This window comes from Larus michahellis, chromosome 2, assembly GCF_964199755.1.
Source record: "Larus michahellis chromosome 2, bLarMic1.1, whole genome shotgun sequence".
Taxonomy (NCBI): Eukaryota; Metazoa; Chordata; class Aves; order Charadriiformes; family Laridae; genus Larus; species Larus michahellis.
The window spans coordinates 72,830,213-72,853,764 of record NC_133897.1 but is presented as its reverse complement, the minus strand read 5'-3'; the positions used below and the strand labels follow the sequence as shown (position 1 = coordinate 72,853,764).

General features: G+C 42.2%; 1 protein-coding gene across 2 annotated transcripts; it reads right to left on the bottom strand.

Annotated features, from left to right (window-relative positions):
- Positions 1–5,177: 5,177 nt before the first annotated feature.
- MYLIP (myosin regulatory light chain interacting protein) lies at positions 5,178–22,538 on the bottom strand. Of its 2 annotated transcripts, none has more exons than XM_074575858.1 (7): positions 22,249–22,538; positions 20,912–21,102; positions 10,375–10,560; positions 9,415–9,612; positions 8,906–9,070; positions 6,944–7,364; positions 5,178–6,569 (listed from the first exon to the last, which is right to left on the bottom strand). In XM_074575858.1, exons 1-7 carry the CDS (start codon positions 22,333–22,335, stop codon positions 6,480–6,482), a joined length of 1,338 nt encoding a protein of 445 aa, XP_074431959.1. In that variant the 5' UTR covers positions 22,336–22,538; the 3' UTR covers positions 5,178–6,479. The 2 variants fall into 2 exon arrangements, with proteins under 2 accessions (XP_074431959.1, XP_074431960.1); XM_074575859.1 differs by lacking the exon at positions 22,249–22,538 and adding an exon at positions 21,491–21,850.
- Positions 22,539–23,552: the final 1,014 nt, after the last annotated feature.

Below are 23,552 nucleotides of genomic sequence, written 5' to 3'. Positions count from 1 at the left end.
CTGCTGGATAAAAATAGAGATGACAAACATCTCCACACCTACGCACAGCTGGTTGATCCCATCATAAGCACTAAGTGACCCTGAAAGGGTAGCTGTAGACAGGCATTTTTGTTTAGGCACCCCAATGGTAAGAGGAAAGATTAATTTATACTGATTTTTTTTCTTGCTGCTGCAGATGGAGTTGGTGCCCTTTGCGCTCCCGACAAGGCACAGAAAGAGGAGGGTGTGTGTATGTGTGTGTGATGGTGTTGGCCAAAGGAAGTCAGATTCTTTCCCAGAGCAGAGTTTATGTGGACAGCTGCTAAAAGAAGAAAGGTTGACTTCAGTGCCTGGATCCCAGAAAATCACTGGTGAGAGAACAGAATAGTCCTTCAGGACTAAGGAAGGGTCAGCAAAAAATGGACAGGCTAAACTAGGTCACTCAGGAGCGGGTCAAAGCGAAGGCAGAGAAAGGCATCAGCTTTCGGGGGCAGCTTGACTCCCCTCCCACTGTCTCACCCTCCCCCCAGCCACCAAGCAACGGAAAAGGATTCTGCATTTCAGTTGGCAAGAAATCAGCAAGTGACCTGTTGTTAAGCTCTGGGAAAACCGGTGTGGTTTGTTTGCTTGACCTTTTTCTTTAAGGAACTCAGTGTACGCATGAGTGCTGCGAAAGTTAGCCACTGGCCAGCCCCAACAAGTCCCCGACCCCGGCAGGAACAGGAGGTCACACTGAACCCGACTCACCATCTCTGAGCACAGGGGAGCACCAGCCCCACTCGCTCTTCTGGATCCCTCGTATCCTGCTCTCACACAGAGGAATCACGATTCCCACGGAGATTTCAGAGTTGTCACAGTTCGTATTTTCCCACTGCTGCACCAATCAGCGATTCCTTTGGCTGGGGCTCCGAGAGCCCTTCCTCAGCGTCATTCCTGATGCCTCTTCCTAGCTCACACCACCCTTTGCAGGAAACTAGAAGACCCATAAACCGCGACAACTTTTACCACCCAGGCAGTGTTGAACCAAGGGGCTCCAGCCGGTGGCTGGGTGACGTTATGAGCTCCTTGCAGCCCAGGTTTGGCTGTGGCCTGCCAGGAGCATGCTCCAGTGGGATTTTCCCCAGGGAGTTACCAGCCCAGCAGTGGCTCGCCTGCCCAGGCATGCCCCATCTCCTGCCCAGCCCCGTCCTGCCTCTCCTGGACCACTTTCCACCCAGCCACTCTTGCCAAGGGCCAGCAGCACTCCCTGCCAGGCCGCCTGACCCAGGGTCAGCCACAGCCCTGAACACTGCACCACGAGCCCCCCGGGAACTCCCTTCTATCCGCCTCTCTTCTGGCAGTCTGCTCCAGTTTCAGAGTTGGTTTTTTTTTTCCCCCCTCCACAATTTTACTGCGATTTCTGACTTTTAAACCCGTTTGTCAGTTGCTATGTTCTGTTTTGGCAGGCTCCTGCTGGCTGAATCCATGGGCACAAAGGTGAACGAAGCACTTACCTGGCGCCACAGCATCCCCCCGCTGAAAACAGGGCAGGGACGGGAATTCAAGACGGGTATTTGACCAGGTATTACTGAAGCTAAGAGTTGTCAATTTACATTTTAACACTCCACAGAAAGTTTGTTGTTTAAAACCATGTATGGGAAATCTGAGCTGTAATTCCTCCCCCCCCCCCCCCCCGCCCCCTGTCTTTGATCAACGTGCCAGCGGGCTGCTGTGAAGCAAAACAGTGTAGGCTGGCGGAGGAGAATTTTCCCCCAAGGGCATTCCTTTAGGAATGCAACAGTGCTGATTTAGCAAGGAAATAAATCTTGAAATACATGAATGCTGCTGTGTACATACTTTTATGGCACTTAGGGAAGGAATCAAAATAATTTAAAAATACAGAAGCCTTCATTCTACAGTTCTTTAGTGTTTTAACATTCATATGTACCTTGAAATGAGCGACTACATGCTGGAGGAAGGACTTGTTACAGTTGTCACTTGGCGCATCTCAACATCCCGCTTTTGTCGTCCCTCGCAGGTTGAGCTCTCTGTAACAGAGATCTTGATGCGACAAAGGGAGGATGAAAGCCAGGCAGATACCAGCGGAGGGCTGGGGGTTCCCACTTAGTATCACAGGTGTAGTTATTGCTAAATCCCTGCCTTGTTTATTAACAATATTTAAATGTAACAGCTTTTTCGTAAGAGTATCACTCCTACTGTTCTACTGGCAACCCTCTCCACACAGCTGCTTTTGAAGGCTGTTCTACCACAGAATCATAGAATCTTCATGGTTGGAAAGAACCTTCGAGATCATCGAGTCCAACCATACACACACCAAAAAAACCCCCTACAACCTCTGCCCTTCAGAGCATGCCCTGAAGTGCCACATCTAGACGTTTCTTAAATACCTCTAGGGATGGTGACTCAACCACCTCCCTGGGCAGCCTGTTCCAGTGCCTGACCACTCTTGCAGTAAAGTCATTCTTCCTAATATCTAATCTAAACCTCCCCTGCTGCAGCTTCAGACATTCCCTCTGGTCCTGTCATTATTCACCTGGGAGAAGAGGCCAACACCCACCTCTCTCCAACCTCCTTTCAGGTAGCTGTAGAGGGCAATGAGGTCTCCCCTCAGCCTCCTCTTCTCCAAGCTAAACATGCCCAGCTCCCTCAGCCTCTCCTCATATGACTTGGTCTCCAGACCCCTCACCAGCCTGGTAGCTCTCCTCTGGACACGCTCCAGCACTTCAATGTCCCCCTCGTACAGAGGGGCCCAGAACTGAACCCAGTACTCGAGGTGAGGCCTCACTGGTGCCATCAGGAGGTCCAAGGAACTACAGAGCTCCTGCTCCTGAATGTACCCAGCAAGTCATACTGTCTCTCAAAGCGAGTTTTTCCCATTTAGGTACTTGTCGCCGAAACTTGAGACTATTTGCCTTTTAAAATGGCATTGCACATACCTGCTGGGATTACAGCTGCTGCATTGCAACTTTCAAGATCACTTAGAAGTGAATTTTCTCAGTTTTCTTGCCGAGTTGCACTAGCTTTGGGTAGCAAATATCAGTATAGGAGCGGGCTTCCTTCCGAGTGCCTGGTATACACAGATAGACTAAAATAAGGTGCGAGAGGCACCAAATGAAGCTTTGTGATCAATCCTCCCGCTCCTGAGGAAGAAGCGTACAGGACACAAACTCCAGTTGTTCCCACAAACCATTCTGTTGTGGTTTTTTTGTAGGTTTTTGGTTTTTTTTTTTTTTTGAGGTTTTGTTTTTTCCCCACTGCCACCCATTACAACATTTAAAGAGTGTCAGGAGAAAGAACAGCACTTTGGCAAAAAAGAGCCGACTGTCTGCAGTACAGCCATGGGGAATGTGGAGTTGAGGGTTTCCCATTGTTTCTTTTAGACTCTTGGCAGCTCACGTGGATTGGACCCAGTACTTCTGCTAAGGATTAATGCACTGGAACCGCAAACATTGAGCAATGAGTACCACAGCGGTTTTGGGTGGTTAAGCCAAACTTCTCTAGCATAGCGAAGTCCCTTCCAGACAATGCTGCTGAAGAAAGCTGTCTGTGTACACGTCAAAGCTATTCTCATGCTGTTTTCCATCCCATTAGATATTATTTATAAACCGAGTGAGGCTTTTAGTGATTTGCAACATTCAGAAGATACCTGGTGCTCCGCTCTCAGAGCGGGTAACAGCATTCCATTAGACCCACAGCAGTTGTGGAGTGTGCTGATATACTGATCTCGCCCCTTCCAACTGGGAAAAGCCATTAGCCTCTGCCAGCGCTCCAGGCTCTCCTTTGCCAACACGAAACTAGACTCCCAGCAGCCTCGGATACAACCAGTACTTGCCAGACTCTTGTCTGAACTTGTACCTCGGTGCTTCTGCCCAACCCTCTGCAGGGCTTTTCAGGACTAGGCAGAAGGTGTTTACAGAAGTCACAGGCTTTGCCTGAATACACCATATAACCCGTCAAACCCCACCTTGATTAGAGTTCTAACTACTGGAATTATTTTTATTAGGGATGTCTAATTACACAGCCAATTTAATTACAAGGACCTGGAGTTAATGCTTGCCTATTTTAACAGCTTGATCATGTTGAATGCTTTCAGTCACGTGCCTGTATTACATCTATTTATATTAATTTACAGCCCATTTCAGCCAGCTGCCATAGGATGATGGATTAGATGTTACTAATGTAATTCTGTTAGCACAGAACAAGCTAATCTTGGGAAAGGAGGAGGGTTTGCTTTAGCACTGTTGTGCACTGGAACACTAGCGTACCTGTTCCTTCCTGTAAATGGCATATAGGGACAACATAACTTCCCTTCAGAACTTTTATCTTTGAAAGCAAATTCAGTAGCACCCACTTGTTGAGAGATGAAATTTTCATCATTTAAACGGGTAAGTTATCTTGTGCACAGCACACTTGATGTTAACAGCTCTTGTATTCAGAATTCATTGCCTAGTTGCCAGCCACCTTCCCCCTCCCCTGATCAGCAGGGTTTCAGAGTTTGCCTAGAACAATTTTAGATCCAGAGCCTCAAGCTTCAGTCCCTGATGAACTGCCTTGACAATAGGACATGCTACTCTGCAATAATCTGTTTTAAATGGCAATAAATTCATTTTAAAAGGTCACAGTTAAGTGACTTCAGTTCACACTCACCAGAATAGAGCTCCATGGATTCTGGAGAGCTTTGATCTGATCCCAGCACTGTCTTACAACCTTCAGCTTACTGGTGTGGGGGGAAGACCATGCTGGAAACACTCAAGCCCCATCTCTTCAAGAATGTGAAAGTAGAGTCGTAAGTTAGTAAATGTGAATAGCTTCAGTCAAAAAAGACACCAACACACCTGTAATTACTATCTTTCATAGACAGGACTGCTGAAACTCCAACTCTCCCCTCTCAAGCTCCATTTTTTTTTCATTTCTCTCCTCTCACTGGAATATACCCCATGTATTTGGGGCAATTTACTGTAGGAAAGTTCTTCACAAATTTAATTCTGAAGGCTGTTTTACAGTTGGAATACATCAGCTGTTTTAAAGTACACTTTTCTCCCCTCGACAGTAGCATGCACCTGAAGAAACTACATTCCCTCTTATAACATGACACAACATTCAAGACTGTAAAACTGAAAATGCCTCATACTACATTTCAGTTCAGTAATGCCTCAGATGAATTTCAGAACAAAGTAAGTCTTACCAATAACACAAAGTAGATTTTTAAAGTCCTTTATTAATCTGAATATAAAAAGACAGAAGTTGCCTACGATATAGGACAAAGCTCTTGCCTTCATGAGAAAACAAAATTTTCTTTACAAAGTGAAAAAATAAATACCCTCTTAGAATAAGGTTTATATGCTAATGTGTCATAAAAAAGTAGAGTTTTAATATTTTGACAAAATGTCTGTGCAAAGAAACAGATGCATAAACACACATTACTGCTACATTAAGGCAATATGAAAAGTATAGTCAGAAAATTTCAGTAAAGTGACAGTGTACTTTTCTAGCTTTAAGCCAGTATTGCACCCAAACATGGTCCCCAGTTCCCTCTGTACCCTGGAGAATACACTAGGAAACCAGAGCCCCAAATGCCCAAGTAGGGGGGTGGAGATTAAAAACATTTTAGCAGGAAATGACCTACCCACTAAAGATGTTAACTGAAAAAAGCATTTAAAATTATACACAACCCTTATTTTAGAAATTAACAGTACATGTTTAGTAGTTTAAAATCAGCCTCCAAAAATAAAGCCAACTTACAGGGCAGCTGACTGCAGCTCCCAAGACCACCAGCCAAGCTGGATGTGGGAAACCTGGGAGTACCTTGCCCGCTGAGAGCTGTGAATGAAGCCCCATAACGATGCTTCCACAGGACATCGCCAACCAGAAGACTTTCCTGACCCACCCTCAACAGTTAAGAGATTAACAAACTTGTCCTACCCTTCCAAAGCTATTCTCTCAGAATTGTTTCCCATTTACAAGAATTCTGAATTAAACACAGCTGCTTGATGAAGCCTTGTAACTTTAGTTTAATAACCAATTTTTTTTTAAAAGAGTTCCCTCCCCTTTAGCGCAGTTTACTAAAAGCAGAAACTATGAGCCATACTAAACTGATATTTGTAAAAAGCTAGTCTTACTATTAAAATAAATGGAGTGACTGTACTAAAAAGGATGTAGAGAATGTAAAACAAGAGCCTGCAATGCTCTCGCTGGGTCTATCAATATGTGTACACCACATTTCTCCAGGGTAACTTAGCTTTTTGGCAACACCACCATGCTACAAACTTACACATCATTCTCCTTTGAAGTAACATGAATTGATTACACTTCTGCTCTCAAAAGATGTCCCAAACCATTTTGGACATGCTGAACAAAGAATATTTATGTTCAAAAATGCAGTATTTTTGCTTTTGATCACTGATAGGTGCCAGAGTGATTGCCTTCTTCACAATCAATGGTTGCATCTCATATTAGTGCAGTTTAAAAAGTACATGATGGGTTTAAAGTGTATGCGTAGATCATATCACAGTCAGATTGAGAAGACTGGTGTGGGTTGGCAAATACACATGCTGGACATGCTCTACACGGGATCTGCAAACAGGACACGACTGGAAAGAAAAAAACATTAGGAAATTATTTTACTTTGTATTTTGAGAGCCTCTACACTTACTGGAGACTTCCCTCCATGTACACAGTAACAGAGCACTTTTCCATAGTATCTATATTTAAAACAGGGTATCATGAGAAACATGCAGCCAATTCTGACCCTCACCGCAAGTTAAGTTAGCACAGCTAAAACCTATCTATCAAACACATTATCTAAACGGAATGTTCTTTGGAATTAGTTTACCACAAACACAAATTTAAAAATAAGTTTCACTAGAATATCAACATAAACATATTAATCCACAACTGTTAAGTACACAGAAAACCAAAACTTCCACATATTTGGTAACTCATATCTTAATGGCATTGCAATTACCTGTAATTGGGCAGCACAGGTCTTGCAGCATACTGTGTGGCCACAGGGACAAAAGGTTGAATTTATTTCTTCTTCACAACACACCATACAAAGCATGGACTCCTTTAGCTTCCGCAGCTTCTCTTGCAGAGCTTTTGTTTGTTGGCAGCTAAGACCCTCACAATTGTCACAGTTCATGCTACTTTCCGAAGACTTAAGGGGGGAACTTGGTGGGGTTTGGTCACTTCTTGAAACAAGATCCACAATGCCAGCATTATACAGAGCTCGCCTTGCATGATCATAAACTTCTTTTGATGTTCTTTTGATGTCAAAGACATATTTTTTACCAAGATTAATGTTTTCATTCAGGAATAGAGATGCTAGGTGGCCCTTTAAATCTCGACTATACTGCATCATGACAGCACTGGTGACAGTGTCACACCTATAAAACAACAGGACAAATGCAAATTTGGTTAGTTAATACTAATAAACTTAACCCTACAATAACTTGTTCCCAAAGATGAAGTAACAGCACTGAAATTAAAGCAAAAAAAAAGCAGTCTGAGGTAACATTTAAGCACTTCGAGTGTTGTCTGCATGACAACTCTACTTTGAAAAGTGCAAAATGGGAAAGCAACAGTTATTTTACATCTTCAAAAATCTGAGGTGTCTGGTAAAATGGAGTTAACCTATGGAAAGGACTTAAGGCATTATACCAATATAGACAGACAATGCTTGGCAACACCTCTTTACATGGTAATATCCAAACACTGCACCAGAGAATTCCAATTAATAATCTTCAGCATAACACCTCTTTCTTTAGACAGGCTCTCAAAAATTTTTAGCGTAGAGAAATTAAGACATTTATATCTGCCCCTGAGTATTTCAGTTCCCCTAACCATACTTGTCACCAGCCTCCCTTGGGCCTAAGGTCCAAGATCTAAAGCTTGTGGCCAAATGCTATTGCCTAGCTAAAATTCTGCTTAAATTAAAATCAGAAACTATGAAGGACAGCAGAAGTTACAAGCATAGACAAAGATCAAAAAGACTGACTATGAGGTTATATAATGCTTTAATTGCCTGTAAATAAGTATGAAGAGTGCAAAACAGCAGTGCAAGGGCATATAATGACAGAGCAGAACAAGACATGCTTAACATCAGGCTCACAAAATAAGCAGTGGTTAGCTGCTGATGAGCTGCAGTGGTTAGAAAGGTAGCTAGTCGATGTTAGTTGCCTGTAACTGTATTAAGATGACCCAATTTGAGAAGCTGGACAGGTCTTTGCCTGGTTTATGCACTTGCCTCTGCTTTAAGTCCAATTCTTCTCTTACAAAGTAATTCAAACTGATATGTGATAGTTAATTTAGAGAAATCACCACTGTCTTTGACAGTTAGTTCTACTGATCAGTGTTGGACCTCATAGTAGCAATGAAAGGGATTTAAAAAAAAAAAATCAGCCATCAACAAGGGAGTACAAGCACCCCAACCTCAAAGAATAAAATGGTAAAGGCAATCGATATCTCCTGACATGAAACAAAATCAGAAGGTGGCATGCAGATAGCTTCTAGCAACTGGAGGAGCCACATAAAGGAGAAACAAAGAGTATGTGTGTCTATGAGCTACACTACAGATTCTGAAAGACAGGATCTTTCTTATCCTTTGCTTTCTCATCCTTCCTTTTACACAGAGACAAAAATGTATGTACTGTTTATGAAGTATCAAAGAACACAGTTCATTTATATTCTGAAGTACCATTCAGAGTGGTACACTGAGAAATTTTGCTTACTTGCCTTGTACTCCCACCCCACAAAATGGAAAGCAGTAAAAACCTGTTCAGCTTCTGGACTTAAGAGGAAAGTAGAGGCTGGAAAGACAACGAAATTTTGCAGAGAATTTCTGAAGTGCAGTCAGACTGCTGGTTGCTTAAGCCCTTAAATACTGTGGAGAGGAGCAGCAGCAGTTGACTCTAGTGGCAATACTGACCTGTAAAATGCATGTGTCTCTGTAATTGCTCTGTAGAGTCCACTTGCTGCTCTTGTACTGATCATCTTAAACAAGAGAACTACACTATTACCAGACTCCTTGGTAACAGTCAGATATACATTCTTCCCAGACTGAGTTGCCATCTGAACAACAGGATAAGCAATCCTATAAACAAATATAAGAAAAGAAAGGTTATTTAGCTTTTAAGGATAAGGGCATTTTCCACAAACTACTATGGTGCACTATTATCAAGTGCTACAATGATCTCCAACTGTTGTCTATAATGCTAGATTGAAGATGCCATCTCAAAAATACATATAAAAAGTACATACAAGAGTTATAAGGCCAGATGTCGTCTTGATTATAAAGAGGTAGTGCCCTCAGATCCTACATTCCAATAGCTCCTTTTAGTAATTCAGAGAGCAATTTTGTATATTTATGTAAAACCTAGAAGCATTCTCAGTACTTCTGAAAAATGGAAGATGAAAATGGTTCCACAAAACACATACCTGTTGATAGGACTGAGGTCATCTTTACAAATGGATATACCTTCAGGTCCAACACCAATGAGGAGTTTTTGCCCTTCACTATCTCTCACTGAGTGCCACTCTACCCCATAGTTCTCCAAAGTGGTAACAATCTGTAGAACCTGGTATTCAGCAGAAGCTTGACTTAGACCTTCTAGCTCCTTATGCTTTGCAATAATGCTGTTGAGAAAAAGATTAAGGATAAGTGAAACAACTCAAGTATGTGCTGTTACTGTCAGCAGCTTGTTTTAACATGGGTTTTTAGATGACCTAGTTAAACAGATTATTAAATGCTCCTGACCTGCTTTATCTAGCTATAGATTTCCAGTAATCATGAACTGGAAAAAACTGAGAATTGCTGAAACATCCTGATAATGTTCAGGAGACAATACTGTACATTTGCTTTGAAATTAAAAAGTTACATTTAATCAAGGCTTTCCAACTAACAACGCCCTGCAACGTATTTACCTGAAAAACCACTAAGTTCACAACTTAAACATCTACAGAAAGCATGACATACTGAAAGTTTCTTGATATTCAGGAACTGACCTATGAAGGTGTTTCTGGAATCCTGTTTACTTCTCAGTGTAAGGGTACTAAGCCAGATAAATCATTGTTACTTTTTTTCCCCACAAGTCTAGGTTTAAGACATACTTGCAATTTGATTACCCTGCTTCAAGTACTTAGATACCTATATTTCCCCAAGTACTAGAGTTTAACAGCTTTTGCTTTTCGCAAAAATATACTCATAACTAAGCTTAAAAATTAACTGAAATCAGAATATTGGTTAAACGTTCAGGTTGTACTTTGATCTCCAAAACTATCTAAATTATTATTTTGTTAACAATAAAAGACACTATAGCATCAGCTATTAAGGGCACTGCAAAATCTTATGGTTTTGGTCTCCAAAAAGGAGGTTATATATCATTGTGCTCTTTTTACCTCTCCAAAATGGTAGTGGTGAGCTCTTTTGCACACAACTCTTCATAATTGTACTTAGCAGTGTTCTGGTTATAATCTCCAAACTTCATCTGTGCCAGCAATGCACTAAGTTCAATGGCATGCTCTGAAGAACACTGAAGATTACCAGCAAGAAGATCTTCTTTTATATGCAAGAAGAACATATGCCTGCAATGGAATCAGAAATGTTTGCTTACACAAGATGTTTGTAATCAAGGTACATATCAAATAACATCTCAGATATGTTTGGTAACCATTACTTTCATGATGAAGAATTTGCAATAAATGTACCAAGTAAAGAAAGTCTGGCACAATGGAAAGAAAAGGGCCTCTGTCTTATTATTCACTTACTCTTAAAGATGAGGCTACAACTCAAAATAGTATCTAAAAGCACTATTAAAAGAAACAAGCACTTTAATATCATGTTCTTAAGAATAAGAACTGCTTTAACTCCTAAGGCCACTTCGTAATTTCAATTTAGTGGGTAAAATACTAATCAAATATATATGGATTAGTTTCCTATGCTTATATTTCTTCGGTTGCCATTCACAAATTATTCTCCATTTCAGAAAAACAAATTGTGAAAACCAGCCCAAAACAGCATATATACATCTATCATGCAACAGAAGAAGCCACACTTTCCCTACACAGCTGAAATGCCTCTGCCACCACAGTCAAAGGGAAGATGGTACTTTTGCCAGTGACACGATTAATAGAATAACTTGAAACATCTGAAAAGCTGTTGTGGAATAAAATACAGAAACATCTACTGCATAAGCATATTTGTCAGACCAACTTTTGCACTTGGGATCGAGGCAGGTTTGACACCTAGCTGGGAAATTCACAAAGCTGCTCTTATCTAATAGGTCAGTTAATCAAATAAAAATTTCCACCAACATTAACAGCAGCCTACTAATTTCCCCTATAGTCTGCCTTTAACTTCTATAAATTCATCCTTATCTCCCCTCAGGGAAGACAATGTAGATTTCTTACCATTTATTTCTAGAACCCAATATATTTATGGAAACCAGATGCAGAAGTATTATGTACCACTGAAAAAAAAATATCTTTCAATAAATGAAGCCTAACACCCACAGGGATATGTCTTCGCTTCCACAGTAACAGGACATTTACGTTTTACTTTTCTAAAATTAAGTATAATCTACTTTTTCTTAAAAAGCTATATTGAAGATGCTAGTGAGTGATTGGCTTTCCTTTCAACGGGAATTTTGGACAGTATCTTATGTATATCCTGTTGTAGCACTCTACAATTCCACGTACAACAAGGCAAACAGGACTCCTTCTTCAGCGCTATGAGCAATTGCTTAACTTGCAAAATCTGTATACATTCTTAGCTCTATTATGGTAAGTAAATGCTGCACCTAAGAAAACAGTGGTCCAAAAGATGTCCCACATGCAGAACTTCTGCAATTAGGAAAAAATAGGTATTAAATTAGCCCATAAACTAACCTGCAGTGCACTTACTGCAGAAAGTCACAGCTCCAACACCTCCCCCTCTGCAAGCAGTTTGAGGCATGCTAGTTTCACTGCAGTTGTGACAATTGCTTAATTGCATCACTCTGATGTCTAGACACCAATCTACACTTCAGCAGTTCTAGCAGGGGCCGGGAGGTGAGGCATCTGGTGGAAGCTAATATCCCCACTCTCCGCAGGACACAAGTTTAGGTGGCAAGAGGACTCAAACTTCAGACAGTACAGTTGTCTCCACTGTTAGCAGGTTATGCCTTGTTTAGGCTTTTTTTTTTTTTTGGACCAAGTCCCAAACCTCTGCTCCAATCCCCTTCTACCTTGCTAATTCATAACTCCTTAGGCTTAGGCCACAGAAAGGTGTATCTGTGGCTTTTAAAATGCACTGGTTGTACATAATCCTTTTGGGGGTCAGGCCACAAATCCAGACAAAGCATTTGATGAATTACTAAAACTATGGCCAAAAAATTGAAATAGTAGTCATTTTCCTAATTCCAATCAATATTTCATAAAATAAATGGCTTCTCATGCACTTTTGGTCCTCTGTTAATACTTGAACAGGTTTTCCAGTCATTAGAACTATGTACTAATTACACATACAGTATTTCAATGAAATATCTGACAATTTTATCCTTATTAGCTGACACGTGTTTACAACTACCACATCTAAATGCTTGTACCTTCAATTTATTTTATGCATACAACAGCATCGACTGCACAGAGAAAAGTCAGTCTTCTCCCCTTGCTGGGGAGACCTTATTGACCTTAAGAGGGGAGCCGAAAAACAAAAGATTGCTCCTACAAATACAGATGCATTACAGAAACAACTGTACTAAAAAGCCAGTAATGGCATAGGTAAAGAAATGAGTTTGAAGTACAATGTGAAATGACATCACATCAGCTAATATGCAGTAACCTCCTGACACTGGCTCATATCACATAAGGGAAAAGATCTCACAGACTCAGCTACTTTGCATTTTTTTGATAAAGAGGACAAAGGTATGGCACATATATGGGACAGTTACTGCGAAGTAACTAAAGCTATGCAAGTTCATGTCCTGGCTTACACTATGGTAAGCTATTTTGTTGAGTCAGAGAAAACAGACAAACAGGAGGGACTCGGGTCTTTTCAGTCTGGAAGAAAGACAACTGAGGGGGAGTCTTATCAATGCTTATAAATACTTAAAGGCTGGGTGTCAGAAGGATGGGACCAGGCTCTTTTCAGGGGTGCCCAGTGACAAGGGGTAAACAGGCACAAACTTGAACATAAGATGTTTCATCTCAACATGAGGAGGAACTTCTTTACTTTGAGGGTGGCAGAGCACTGCAACAGGCTGTGCAAAGAAGTAGTGGAGTCTCCATCTCTGGAGACATTCAAAACTCACCTGGATGCTTCCCTGTCCAGTCTGCTCTAGATGAACCTGCTTTGGTGGGGGGTGGAGGGGTGCTGAACTAGATGATCTCCAGAGGTCCCTTCCAACCCCTATCATTCTGTGACATCTTACAAAGTCATTGGTCTGCACCTAAAAATGCCATTGATGGCCTAAGCCCACAGGGCCTGCCAGTGAAATTAGTTTTTGAATGACAGTGAATGACTTCATATTGGGTACAACAGCTGCTCTGAACCAAAGTTCAAGTAGTAAATTCACTTTTTTTAGAATTTGAGTATTTAAGTGTGTTTGACGAAGGAAAAGCATGTAGAAATTGAAAGACAGTGAGGGCTGCAACCACTTTATGCATCTGAAGAAGTGATTCTGATTAGTGCAGATTTGCATTAGTCCGTCCAGTCTAACATGGCACTTCTCCAAAGTTATATATTAATATATCTACTGCAAAATCATCCTCCTTCAAGGTTCAAAACATGATACCAGCCAGAATCTGATTATAAAAGCAGATTTTTATTTTTTTTTTTTTTACACAAAAATAAAAAAAATATCTTTTGATCCTGAAACAGAAAGGCAAAAGAACATGCTTTTATTGCTGAATACAGACAAGCAAAACTAAAGCACTGGGAACCTTGAGGCAGTTTCTTATCTAATTCTGCTAAGTCTAAAGGACTACAGATTGTCTATAGAAAACCTGGTCATATTACAGATTCTATTAGTTATCAGAAAGTACTTCTGGCAGTTTTTGTAAATTAGATTGTGACCTAATCGCTTAATAGTACTCAATCCACTGTCCCTTCTCTCTCTAGGAAACTCTGGATACAAAAAAACCCCAACTGTTAAAGCTTTTTCCACCTCTAAAGATACTCAGGTTGTACAACAAAACAGTACTGAGTTTTTCAAGGACTTATTTCAGTGTTAGTATTTTATACTCAATGGAATTTTTCCTAGCAAGTTTTAAAACATTAAGTTGTTTTAAAAATGAAAACTGAATGTTTATAACTGAAGTCCTCTAAAGGTTGCATTTCCAACATTACTGGTAGAATGTCTTTATCTGACTACCATAAGAAACTAATCATTTTTGTTTCTGCATCCTTCACCACTTCAGTTATACATTATACATTAATATTACCTGTTCTAATTTGACAAGTAACTCAAGTCAGACAAAAGGTAGCACATTCTGCAGCTTTCACTACTCTAGCCAAATTTTCATTTCATCTTTAAATCTTCGTAGAAAACAATCCTTCACAACTCAGAACTTTACCAACCAGTGTGGTTCCTAGTCATCTTAACACCTGCTGAACACGTTGAGACATTGAACAACTAATGGCAGCTTTAAGAACAAATAGAAGTTTTCATTGCACTTGTAGCCTGAAGTTTACAGCATTAATACAAGAGACAGTCTATATAACCTAAACCAGCATTAATCCCACCCCAACCCCCCCCCCCCATGCTAACTAGATATTCCTGTATATTCAATCACAGAACATTTCCTTTCAGTTTGGTAGTTCAAAACAGTACATAGTAATACTCATTAGAGGACAAAGCATCATGTTTGCCAAGGCTATACTTCATTAGTCATTGCCCAGGCAGAGTTTCTTCCTTTCCAAAGGAAGAAAAAAAAAAAAGAGTTTTAGAATTAGAACATGATCACATGCTTTCCTCAAGCACTAGTTACACTGGTGACTTCATATTCATTTGGTATCCTTACTTTTGGCGCAGTGCTCTTCACACAATTTAAGTTCTATATGCATATTAAAGCACTCAGTAAAATCAAACGTACAGTGTGATTAATGTTTTTCAGTTGCACATAAATAATTTGATACAAACGCTGTAGAAAGGGGAGGTTGCAAGGAGATTTCAGCAGATGGCCCATTTTTCAAAAAACTACAGCTACCAAAGTCACAAACCTAGATATCACATCAATTGCTTTTTGCCTCCCTGTGAAGCAATTTATGCAGGCTGATTATACTGAACACCACTACCAGAAACGGATGTCAATACTTCACTACAATGAAATTTCTACAGGAGGCAAATCACCTAGTTAGTGTTCATACAACTGAGCTGGCAATAACAACCCCACAAAATAAAGTGTTATGCAAAGTGTAGAGTAGATGTAATACAAGATTAATTTCTCTTTCTTAACTCACAAAAGACAATTATATGTATTACATTTTCTGCACCAAAAACTTTGTTTCTGCTACTTTTTTTTTAATCAAGGAAACGATAACAGGGCAAATAGAAATCTAAAGACTATATTAAAAATTTTAAGCTCTAAACTTAGCTGTCAGTGGAAGAAGTGACAAACCACAATCTTTTACCAATAAGAGTATCTGTATACAACTAATGTTTTCTAAACTAGAAATGTAGCCAGAAGAACCCATTCTCTTGCCAAACTACTGGCAAGAATCTTAGCATGCATCCCAAGGAACTGTCTGTTCTCTTTGGGTTATGACACTCCTTACCACAGGGTAAGGCTCTTTCCAACTGTGAAGTAAATTTACAACTCTATGTAGTCTAAAGGAATCAAAATTAAAAAGTATACTTCCCCCATAAAAATATATTGATAGACATCTCTATAATGGAATTCTGTTTTTAAAAGCACATATAAGGCCACTCCATATGAAAAAGCAACACCATGCAGTTACAATTATGTTCCTCAGTATCTTTGTTCTTATTTGCTCTCAGCAGAGTGGGTGGAAGGTTACTAACTGCAATTCAACTCCAATTTAGACAAGCAGATCCATTAAACTCACCCTGGTGTCTGTTACAGCAGACTGTTTTATTGCATCGTAGCAAATACCATTAATTACACTGCTGCACTGGCTAGCCAATGCTACAGAAGAATAGACTGTTTTTCTGATTTTCTACCTACTACATGTATCTAACTGCTCAAAATTTTTTACAAGCCTGTTTTTAATTTGTACTAGTTCATCAATACAACTGGATAACACTGCAAAAGCAATGTACTTTGAAAATATAATTCAAATACTGGCAAATATTGCACAAAACTTTCAACAGCCTCCAAAACAATAATTACCTATCTCAAGGCTGGCAAAACACACCTCTTTTGAATGCTTCATGAGATCTTGGGGCTTGTTAGAATCTGACATGTTATTTTAAGTTGTCATGGCTTACATATAAATATTTGATTTTCAGTCATATTGTATAAGATAAATAACTTTGCCCATTTTGAAGTACATCTAGGTAAATCTTACACTGCTCAAAAAATGATTCACTTCAAAATTATTTCTACTTTTGAGCAATCACTGCAATGTTGACTTTATCATGCCAGACTTAAAACCATTGTCCTCTTGGACGACCGTTCGGCAGAATTTGCTTCTTGTGCCGCTCGGCAAACACTCTCATTGTTAAGGTGGATGCAAGTTTCAAGACTTCTCTGCTACACGTTTCACAAAGAAAGCTTTTTTAGCCGGAGCAGGAGAACTTTCTGCCCCGAGACAGAGGCTCAGGCCAATCAGGAGTTGTGCTCTCCGGGCCGCTGGGCCGTGCCCCGGCGCCGCAGCCGCCGATTCGCTCTGAGTCGAGGTTACTCCCAGTCAACGACCTGGAGTTACTCGGCGGTGCTTCCCCAGCGCCAGGGCCGCACCCGCCGCCGCCAGCAGCCCGGCTCCTCCCGCCCGGGAGGGGGGATCCCTGCCAGCCCCTCTGCTCCCCGAGTCAAAAAGTCCCCGGAAAAGTCCGATTAGTGAACTAGAATAATTTCTGCGAGTCTCAGCTCCTCGCTGGAATTCAATGCTTCATGAAATTCGACACAAAACACACTCGTAAATCATTCTCACACCCCCCCCTACTTTTTACTTTTTCTACTAACTTATCAAGAAATACGGAAAACAGTGAAAACGAACATGACATACACCGGAGTTTACGACCTAGATCTTGGACCATCACGTGTATCTTTAAGCAAAAAGATAGCAGTCCTTTTCACGCAAATGTGATCTTCCATTCAGAAAAATACATAGTTATCCAAACTCCTCTAAACAAGCACACTGTTCTCATTTCAGACTTGTTTTTAAGACTCCAGTTGACAGCAGCAGATTAAATCTGAATAGCGTTCTTGCACTGAAGCACTTTCATTCCACTGAAAACAATTCTAAACTGCAAAATCCTGTGGTGAAATTCAGTACGGGACAGTCAAATAAAAAATTAGAAATTGAGATCTAAAGAACAATAGAAATAAACGACTTTTAACCCTGTAAAAGGAAACACAGTGTAGTAAGAAGGGTTTTTTCCATGCAATTCTCCCATTCACAAAAGCGCTTCGTGAAGGTGGTTGGTTGCCCTAGCGGTTAAAGGTACAATTACAGCCTGCTCTGCCTTTGCACTCAGCAGTGAGAAGGCTCCCTTGCATGAGAAGATTAAAATGCATGAGGTTGCGATCTTCCACTGGATTGCACGCTGATTAAAGGTAACAGAAGCAGAGGTTGATGTTCAGTTGCCAGATCAGCTTTTCACACAGCGTGTAGAAACCTGAACATTAAATTGCTACAAACATACACCTGAGTTTTTAATTTAAGTGCAAGACAAGGAAATCTGATGCAAGGAAACCCAACTGGGGTTGACAAAGCTTCTAAAGTATGTAGAAAAAAAACCTGGTAACAACTCAGTCACAACATTTGCTATTATCATCACGATGAAGGATATCAACAAAATTTAGAATTACTTGCAGCTTCCCAGATTTCAAAAGCAGTCTTAACATGCATCTAATTTATATGTAACAACAGCATTCAAGGCAGCAAGTAAGAGACTGGGAGACTTCCTCAGCATTCTTCGCACCAGGGACCAGAAGGCAACAGCTCTGCCAGAAAGTTGTGGACATAACTGCTACAGGAAACCAAGTATACCTGTCACTATTTCTTTGTCAACAAGCACACTGACTTCACAAGTAAAGATAAGAAAAAAAGGTGTCAGCTGTAACTGTACAGCTAATCCTTGCAATTCTATTCTAGGCAATACCTATTGATTTAAAGTTAGGTGACAGGTTTAACAAGTTTTTTGTCTTCTCCTCGATACCACACATGCTTACATGCAAACTAAATATGAATCCAGTTATGTGCATATATAAATCCTCGAGCAAACCCAAGTAGAAAAAAAGAAAATCACTAAAACTCAGTGCCAACACTACAGAAATATACATTAACCACAGGCACTATGGAATTCTAGGTCTGCTACACATAGACTTCTGGGCATACACAACTAAAAGGCAGCTATTGCAAACTATTTTACAACTTGTATTTGTTTTTAGCAAAAACACTAAAAATACTCAGGATGAACAGCTTAACTGAATCACAGATTAACAGAACAATAAGGGTTGAAAAGGACCTCTGTAGACCATCTAGTCCAACCCCCCTGCCAGAGCAGGGTTACCTAGAGCAGGTTGCACAGGAACACATCCAGGCAAGTTTTTGAAAGTCTCCACAACCTCTCTGGGCAGCCTGTTCCAGTGCTCTGCCACCCTCAGAGTAAAGATGTTCCTCCTCATATTTAGATGGAGCTTCCTATGTTCAAGTTTGTGCCCGTTACCCCTTGTCCTGTCACTGGGCATCACTGAAAAGAGCCCGTCCCCATCCTCCTGACACCCACCCTTTAAGTATTTATAAGTGTTGATAACATTCCCCCTCAGTCTTCTTTTTTCCAAACTGAAAAAAGACTGAAGTCCCTCAGCCTTTCTTCATGAGAGATGTTCTACTCCCCTAATCATCTTCATAGCTCTTTGCTGCAACCTCTCCAGCTGTTCCCTGTCCTTCTTGAACTGGGGAGCCCAGAACTGGACACAGTACTCCCAGCCTCAGTAGCATTCCTGTTTGCAAGGCAGAGTGACATTAAATACTAGTTCCAATGCCTGTTGCTCGCCAAAATTAGAAATAGTTATTTCCAGAGCAGAATTTTAATATATCTCTTCTGATGACTCAGCCTCAATTGATTTTACAATTAACTGTTTGTTAAAAATAATAGTTTTCGAACAGTCTTAATTCATATATAAGACAGCTTGTCCCACCTACAACCTTTTAAAGTCATCTTTATAGTGGAAAAGTACTTGCTACTTTGATGTACATATACATGCTCTGTTACATCCTAGCTACACAACCTGTCTTTTAGGCCCTTGGGGCATGTTTCACTAGTTCAAGCTCTCTATTAACTTGCACAACCTGCCAAGTCTTGCATCGACAGTGTGGGAGGCATGAACACAGGTGTCTGCAAAAACCTTGTGAAGTTGAACAAACATTCATCAAGGATAGCAGAAAAATGCCAATCATATCAACTTTAGGTTTCCTCAGATTTACCCCAATTTGGTCTGTGTGTGGAGACACATCCAGCATGCTCAGGATAATCTCTTCTGCCTCATCAAGTAGCAAACTGTGTTACTCCTTTTGTTCTACATAAAAATCCTTCGTTATTTGGTTTTATACATATTCTCATTGATAATATTTAAATAAGACAACAAGTTTATTTAAAGAAAATACCCCAAAACAACCCAAAAATATGCCATGGATAGTGGAATTTATTTTTTCCAAAGTAAGGTGCATCAAAACTGCTGGAGTTTGGTTAGAACATTTGGCCTAACTAAAGCTATTATATAGGACAACTATGGTCTAACTCCACAACATTCTGAAAATTTCAACCAGATTGATGAGCTGAAACTACTGCTAGCTGAAAGCCTCTCCTCTGCACATTAGTTAAAAAACCCAGACAATATATGCATGCTCCTAGCTCAAGACCGTTTTTTCCTATGAAACAAACACCAAACCATGCTGTCAGCCTCTGACCAAAATCTTTAGACAAATATTCTATGCAGAACAACCATGTTGTATCCGTGGTCTTAATTCTGAAAGTACCAAGTTAAGGTGAGTAGTGAAACATATTTTCGCATCATCATGTAGACGCTTGTTTCAATTTGCCCCATTTGTATTTACTGTACTATCTAAAGCTAATAGGAAAAAATCGTTGAAAGGTCAGCATTAAATATATGTGCTCAGCTTTCTTTAAATATAACTCAGTTGCAACTCGTGGTAATCGAACTCAAGGAGCAAAAGCAAATGTTCACTACTAATCTTAGAAGACTAATTCTTAGGATTGGATAACAGTATAACAATTTAGTTAAGAGGACTGGCCACAGAAGAAGCAAAACAGCTGTTTCTTGTGTAGCCTCAAAGGGCCTGTAGCAATTTGAAAGTTACTGTAACATAACACCAGACAAAAAGGAATTCAGCAAGTTTTTTGCACTGTGGGAGGAATTGTTTCCTGTCTTTCAGTACCAGTGGTTTAGAATGACCTAGAGTAACACCAATGAACAGGGGTTACTATCGGACATGCAAATACCATATAAATAATTTGCTACTGGTAACTTAGTTTCTTCCACTTCCAGCACTAAGTGCTCATGGAATTACCTACACTCACTACTTACTGTTAGCTACACAATACTTACAATACTACTAGTTTTATACCCCCCCGGCCCCAAAAGGAGTAACACATTTAAATAACACGAGGTTTTCAAAACTACACAGAAAAGTCAAGCTAAGGTTACCACAAGATGGAAGAAATAAGGTCAGCATGTAATCACTTTTGTGAGTTCAGAAATTGAAAACAAAATAAATTAGCTCTACTTACAACCATCTTTACCTTACCTTGTCTGTTCTTGTAAGATAAGATGTGGCTCTACAAAAAACTTGACTCTTAATTTCAATCGATAAGGGGCTAAACCATCCATCTGCTGGGAGATCCTGTTCCTCAAATTCAGCCACAGATTCTCCCCTTTGCTGCCAGTGAACTGCAGTCCAAAATAATCAACTTCTATAATTCCCAACCTCCTGCAAACCTGAAAGAAAAAGGTTCTTTAAAATGAGCCTACAAGATAACAATCGAGCCCACAACATAACAATGAAAAATATCACCTGACTCAAGTAGTTTCAGACTGCTTGCTTAAAACACAAAAAATAAATCCTGCTATAAGCACCTTTATACAAAAAATTTACTTAATTACTTGGATTTTAAGTTGTGTACAAAAGACCACATAGACAAAGGCTATGAATAAGCCGGGTATTTCTCGAATAGTTGAAAAACACACGGACTTCTATGGTCAAATTCCTCCCCCTCCTCGCACTTAAGAGGGTCAGTGGATTTCCAAAAGAGGAGAGTTATCTGTTATTCAACATCACAGCCAACAGCACTTTCTAAGCAAAAACAAGAAAAAAAGTACAACCCACAAGTTGTATTTAGAAGCCACCAACAGACTGGGCTGCAACGTTTGGGTCTCTCCAGCATCCTCACGGCAGCCGCCACAGCCGCAACGACACCGAGGCAGTGGCGACGGAACGGCGAAAGCACCTGGACGGACAGCTTCAACCAGCACGGCCCCAGAAGGCCAGGGGGATCATCTCGGCAGCGCCCGGGCGGTTTGAAGCCCGGCCAGCCGGCTCCCATCCGTGGCCCCCACCCTAGGGACAAGCTGCAGCGGTGAGGCCGAGGCCTTCCCCCGGCTCCCCCGCCTGCCCTCAAACCACGCGCAGTAAAAGAGAAAAGGGACGGAGAGCCCGGAGGCGGGGGACGCAGCAACCTCTGCATCCAACAAGAGGGGGGGGGGGAACCAACCCATAAAATCCCACAAGGAACGCGGGGAAACTGCGGCGTCTCCCCGCCCCCCCGCCATCCTTCCCCGCCGCCGCGGACGCCCCCGCGCAGGTTCGCGCCGCCACCGCCGCCCTCAAGGGCCGGAGCGCGCGCCGCGGGGGCGCCGCGAGACGCCCAGGCCGTGCTGCTCGCGCAACCCCCCCTCCCCCCCGCCCCCCCCAAAAGCCCCTCGCCAAGGCAGGGGGTGACGCGCGCCCGCCGGCTCTCGTGCGCGCCTGTCAGGCACCAACGGTCTTGCGCTGCCCAGCGGTCCCCGTTCCCCACCACAGCGAGCTCTGGCGCCCCTGGAAGGCGGCGGGGGCCGAAGGGCGGCGGGAGCAGGGCGGCCCCTCACCTGGTTGAGGCAGTCCTCGCCGTTGGCTTTCGCCTCTACCTCCACCTCCATCACCACCGCGTCCGGCCTGGTCACATAGCACAGCATGGCTGGGGCCAGCCAGCGCCGCCGCCGCCGCCACGGACACCCGCAGCGGCTGCTTCTGCTGCTGCCGCCGCCGCCACGGAATGGCAGCTATCGCTACAGGCTGAGGTACGCTTGTCCCCGGCCGCCCACGCCCGGACACCGGCAAAGACCAACCAACGCTCCCCTACTGATCGGGCTCCGCCGGCTCCGCTCCCTCTATATATACCCTCCGCCTCTCCCTCCCCTCCCTCCGAGCGGCACCTGCGGACCAATCGCCGGGCGCCGCTCCTCGCTGCGGGCAGCCGCCGCCACCAATCAGCGCCTCCGTCCCCGGCAGGGCGTTTGTTGTGGTCTCTCTTTGGCGCCCCCTGCCGGCGCGCGGGGCCGCCGGCGGGACAGCCCCCTCCTCCCCGCCCGGCCCCGCCCGGCGCGGACAGGCGCCGCCGCAGGCGATGCTCGCCACGGCTTGGTCGCCCGAAAGGGAGCTCTCGCCCTTCGGCACGCAGTGTCTCCGCATTGCCTTCATCCGCCGCCGCCTGCAACAGCCTAGAACTTCTTACCCGGAAATTATGTCCGGTTAAATCGCAGCAAAGTGAGTTCTTCTAAGTGGAAGAGTATACGAAAGTGGAGACCGAACACACTTGGCAGGGACTCTTTACAAAATTAATTTGGCCATGACCAAATATTTTCATGGCTCATCTCTAGGCTTTGCAAACATTCCTTTGAGGGGAAAATAACACCTGGATTAATGCTGTGTCTCCCATATTCCCTCTCTCCAACTTTGTGTTATGCAGTCTGGAAAGCACTGAAAACATGGAAATTTTGAGAAGGACCGGTCAAGTGATATTGCAGCTGCCACCCACTGTTGTGCAAATGGATGACGGAGCTTTTGCACTCATTGAACTCTGTAGGTGCGAAGCCTGTAGGGGATTCCTGGCCAGCGGAGGAACACCTGCATCGGGCGAGCCCTTAGAAGTATTTGTTTGACAAACATACACAAGGTACATAGAGTAAAGTAGTTTATGGCTGCTTTAACAATGTAAATTGAAACGGCAGAGAGGACTAAGTACAAAAAGCACGCTGTGTAGGTTCCCCAAAATAAATGCAGATCAAAGAAGTACTGAGCAGTGCAGTGGTGAGGAACAAGTAGGCTGTCAGAGGAAGAACTAAGAGAAGAAATGGAGATCTGAAAATGCAGTGAAGGGTATTAGGAAGAAGAACGAGCCACAGCGCGAAGG

Coding starts and splice junctions, on each gene's coding strand:
- MYLIP (XM_074575858.1), bottom strand. CDS start 22,335: ATGCTGTGCTATGTGACCAGGCCGGACGCGGTGGTGATGGAGGTGGAG. Junction 10,561..20,911: donor ATCTTACAAGAACAGACAAG/GTAAGGTAAAGA, acceptor ATTCCATTGCAG/GCATATGTTCTTCTTGCATA. Junction 9,071..9,414: donor GACCTCAGTCCTATCAACAG/GTATGTGTTTTG, acceptor ATTTGTTTATAG/GATTGCTTATCCTGTTGTTC.